This window comes from Fukomys damarensis, unplaced genomic scaffold, assembly GCF_012274545.1.
Source record: "Fukomys damarensis isolate Sample0158 unplaced genomic scaffold, DMR_v1.0_HiC HiC_scaffold_19, whole genome shotgun sequence".
Taxonomy (NCBI): Eukaryota; Metazoa; Chordata; class Mammalia; order Rodentia; family Bathyergidae; genus Fukomys; species Fukomys damarensis.
The window spans coordinates 27372163-27376261 of record NW_022900931.1 but is presented as its reverse complement, the minus strand read 5'-3'; the positions used below and the strand labels follow the sequence as shown (position 1 = coordinate 27376261).

Genomic DNA, 4099 nt, shown 5'->3' with positions numbered 1-4099 from the left:
GGGGGGGCGGGGACAGGCAGCTCCCCAGCACTCAGTGCCCTCGGGGGCTCCTTCTTCACCGACCCATTCTTCCTGGTGGAGACGCTCTGCATTGTGTGGTTCACGTTTGAGCTCCTGGTGCGCTTCTCCGCCTGCCCCAGCAAGCCAGCCTTCTTCCGCAACATCATGAACATCATCGACTTGGTGGCCATCTTCCCCTACTTCATCACGCTGGGCACTGAGCTGGTGCAGCAGCAGGAGCAGCAGTCAGTGAGTGGAGGGGGAGGCCAGAACGGGCAGCAGGCCATGTCCCTGGCCATCCTCAGGGTCATCCGCCTGGTCCGGGTGTTCCGCATCTTCAAGCTCTCCCGCCACTCCAAGGGGCTGCAGATCCTGGGCAAGACCCTGCAGGCGTCCATGCGCGAGCTGGGGCTGCTCATCTTCTTCCTCTTCATCGGGGTCATCCTCTTCTCCAGCGCCGTCTACTTCGCCGAGGCTGATGACAGCGATTCGCTCTTCCCCAGCATCCCGGATGCCTTCTGGTGGGCTGTGGTCACCATGACCACTGTGGGCTACGGGGACATGTACCCCATGACCGTGGGGGGCAAGATTGTGGGCTCGCTGTGTGCCATCGCCGGGGTCCTCACCATCGCCCTGCCTGTCCCTGTCATTGTCTCCAACTTCAACTACTTCTACCACCGCGAGACGGAGCAGGAGGAGCAGGGACAGTACACCCACATCACGTGTGGGCAGCCAGCACCCGACCTGAAGGCTACTGACAATGGATTTGGCAAGCCGGACTTCCCTGACGCTGCCCGGGAGCAGAGACCCAGCCACCTGCCCACTCCACACGGGGTGTGTGCAGAGAAGCGGGTCCTCACCGAGGTCTGACCCGTGTAGGCGGGGCCTGCAGGAGCCTTGGTGCTGAGCAGGCTCTCAGGCTTCTCTCTCATCTCCACAGTTCTCCCTGGACTCCGCCCCACCCTGTACAGGTGTCCAGGACCACACGCCCAGACTGTTGATCCCTGTAGCACTCAGGGTTGCCCACCCGAGTGACGCTGAGTTCAATGGTGCCATCCAGTGATGTCCACCTTTGGTCACCCGGACGAGAGGTGCACTGTGTCTGCCGCCCCCTCGAGACTTATTTCTCTTTGCGAGGATTGGTAGCATCTCTAGGAAGAGCCATGTCAGTAGGATGGAAGCCAGCCACACTGTCTCTCCTAAGCATGCTTTGCTCTGAGGCATGCACCTGTCTCACCTTCTGGTGAGAGACCGGGGTCCCTGGCAGAAGCGGGAGGATGGAGATGGTACTCACCTTTATCCTAGTGTCCTGTGACATCTGCTGATCATCCCGCAGAAGATGCTTGATGGAGCATTTCATTGCACAGCCTCAGTGTGTATTAGTCTTGGCTGGAACTGCAGAAAAACAGACTTCAGCAGGACCCTTGGAGGATGTGAGAGTTAGTGTGGGCCAGAAGCCACTGGGCTTTTGCAGGTGTGGACCAGCATCGGCAGAAGCTGCTTTGGCTGAGACAGTCTTCCCTGCACCCATCCCTGACTGTCTTTTGAGCTTCCAGGAAGCCTCCTTCTCAGAGCCAGTTACTCTTGGGCTTGTTCCTTCCCATGCAGAGTGATTGGAAACAGGAGCCACAGATCCCAGAGGAGCAGATGTGTGGGGTCAGGCAACTGGCTGGACCACAGCTGGCAGACAGGTGTCACGGAGCCGGGTTGATGTCATTGTGAGGGGCAGCAGATCTGCCTGCAGGCAAACAGGTTTCCTCTGTGTCTCCCCACTGCCTTGGAGCCCCCACCCTGTTTCTGGGGAGTCCGACTTGGGGTTGCAGCTGAAGTCTTTCTGAAGCAGCCCACCCGAAGTCTGCCAAGTCCAAAGCACATCTCGCCCTCCAACCCCGGCTTCTTCCCACCCTGCAGACTGTATGTGGAAGGGGTTAGACTGGAGCAGGACTGCCCTGCCGACGGCCTGTGAGAGGCTCCTGCCACTTGGGCAGACATTCTCTGGCCTGCTTTGCCTGCAAGGTAATGGTGGGGCACCTTCTTCCATCCTGAACCCCTTCCACCGTCCCACCTGCCCATGCCCCACTTCTCTCCCAGCAACTTCCCCACTCGTTGGTTTGCTGTGCTGTACCATTCCGATCTCCCCCTCCCCCGGGTGCAGTTCCAAATCTGAAAGGACTGTTAACACATTTAGAATTTTCTGTCTGTGCTTTAAGACTCTTCAATGAGAATTTTTTCATTATTTTCTCGAAGAGTAATTTACGAGGGACAGCCTTTTGAAGGTCCTCTTGAGGGGCTTCTGTGAGTGCCAGATCCGAATCTAGATTTTGCCACAGCTTTACAGGGTAACTTTGGTGAGATGGTCCCTCTTTGTGCCTCAGTTTCCCTGTCTATTAAATGGGAACATCAATGTCTTTCCCTCCCTACCTCATGGGCGATGTCAATGAACTCATCCAGGAAGCCGGGGAAGACACTATGCAAATATGTGAATTATAGCAATGAATTTGGTTTTTAGTTTATTACCCTGTCTCCCTATCTTCCAGAGGCAAGGTTTTCCTCTAAAGTTTCTGCCTTGGAGCCAGAGCCCAAGAAATAGGCCATCAGCTTCCTAACCGCCCTTGTTCTCTGGGGCTGGGCCAATATCTTTTTTTTCTTGCACCTCAGAATGGAGGGTGCTGATTAGACAGGCACAGTGGGGCCCTTCTGGGGTGGAGGTTCCTTGAGCGAGCTGGCTTCTCCAGACCTGAAACACGGTGGGGCACAGAGGCCAGGAAACGCTCTTTCCCCAGATTGCCTCAGTTACTCCTCACTCTCTGGAGAAGGAGAAGGGCCTGCTGTGGTGGTCAGAGATGCTCCCCACTGAGGGTGGATTTGGGGACGTGGTTGCCTGTGTCTCTCCATTTGTGTGATCACCTTCATCTCCATCCCTAAGCAAACATGGCCTTTCCAAGTCAGAGCACGCCTGAGAGTAAAAGGATGCGGAAAGCCAGGCTCTCCAGGGACTCCGGTTGCTGTAGCAACCTTCCAGACTGTTCTCTCTATCTTCTGATTCGAGTATCAAGGGAAAACACACTACATATTCCTGGCTTCTTGAATGAGAGCACTGCCCATCTATTGCTGAGGGCTGGCACAGCCCAGCCTGGGGCGCAGGACCCTCAGAGCTGTGAGAAGGCTGGTCCCCAACACTTCTCCTCCAGACCTTTCTTCCTGGTTTCCTCATCCAGGCCTTGAGCTGCCTGATTTAACCACTGCGTGTTGAGAAACATGAATACTAAGCAGCTCCCAGTTGAACCAATGTCAATATTGTGATTTTAAAACAAGGGGACAACTTCTTATTCCTCATGCAGCAGCCACCCCGGGCTTCGCCAAGAATAATGCTAGTCGTAGGCATCTTGGAGTTCTCATCTCCTCAGCGAGGGGCTCTTCCCGGCTCTCAGAGAGGCAGGGAAAGTGAAACTCCCTCCTCCCAGGGAGCAGTCTGGCTCCAGAGGAAAGCTCATAGGCAGAGCTTCTTAAACCTCGGAAGCAAAGGGAAGTGGGGCTCCACCTGGGTTCTGGGGAAGACTTCGTCTGGGGACCCTGTGGCTGGGCGTCCCCGTGTGGCTGCGCCCCGAACATCCGGAGCCTGTGCCCTGCTTGTTGCCGTGATGGGGGCATGGGCATTCACACGCCAGGAAGGGTGCAGTCCACGCTGTCCTCAGCCTGGCTCGGGCTCCCCGAGGACTTCCTGAGTCTGCCCACCACGGCTGGATGCTCCTCCTGCCTGGCGTCCCCAAGGAGCAGTGAGGGACCGCTGGCCACTTTCGCACCTGAGGTAGGTCCACCTTCGGGGAGGCTAGAACCGGGGGTGGCAGGGAGTGGAGGTGGGAGAGCATGCACGGGGAAGGGGCTGCCGCTGGCCTCGGAGTGGCCGCCTTGCTCTGTGTCTGTGTCCCTGCGCCTGTCACCTGTTTCTCTGTTCACTCACAGCTGCACCCCTTTATTATTTCACTTTCTCTGCGTCTTCCCTTTCTGTCTTCTTTTCATTCTTTCTTTGCCTCTCTTTATTTTCCTTCCCTGGTTTCCTCACGTCTGGTCTCCCTCTCCCCTGTGTCTGTAACCCCGC

General features: G+C 56.6%; 1 protein-coding gene across 1 annotated transcript in view; it reads left to right on the top strand.

The window, feature by feature from the left end:
- The window catches only part of LOC104853640 (potassium voltage-gated channel subfamily A member 6), a 13263-nt gene extending 11278 nt beyond the window's left edge, over window positions 1-1985 (top strand). The window contains exon 6 of the mRNA XM_033765955.1: window positions 319-1985. Within this exon, the coding sequence (XP_033621846.1) occupies window positions 319-870 (552 nt within the window). The 3' untranslated portion in view covers window positions 871-1985. The remainder of the gene's footprint in view (window positions 1-318) is intronic.
- Window positions 1986-4099: the final 2114 nt, after the last annotated feature.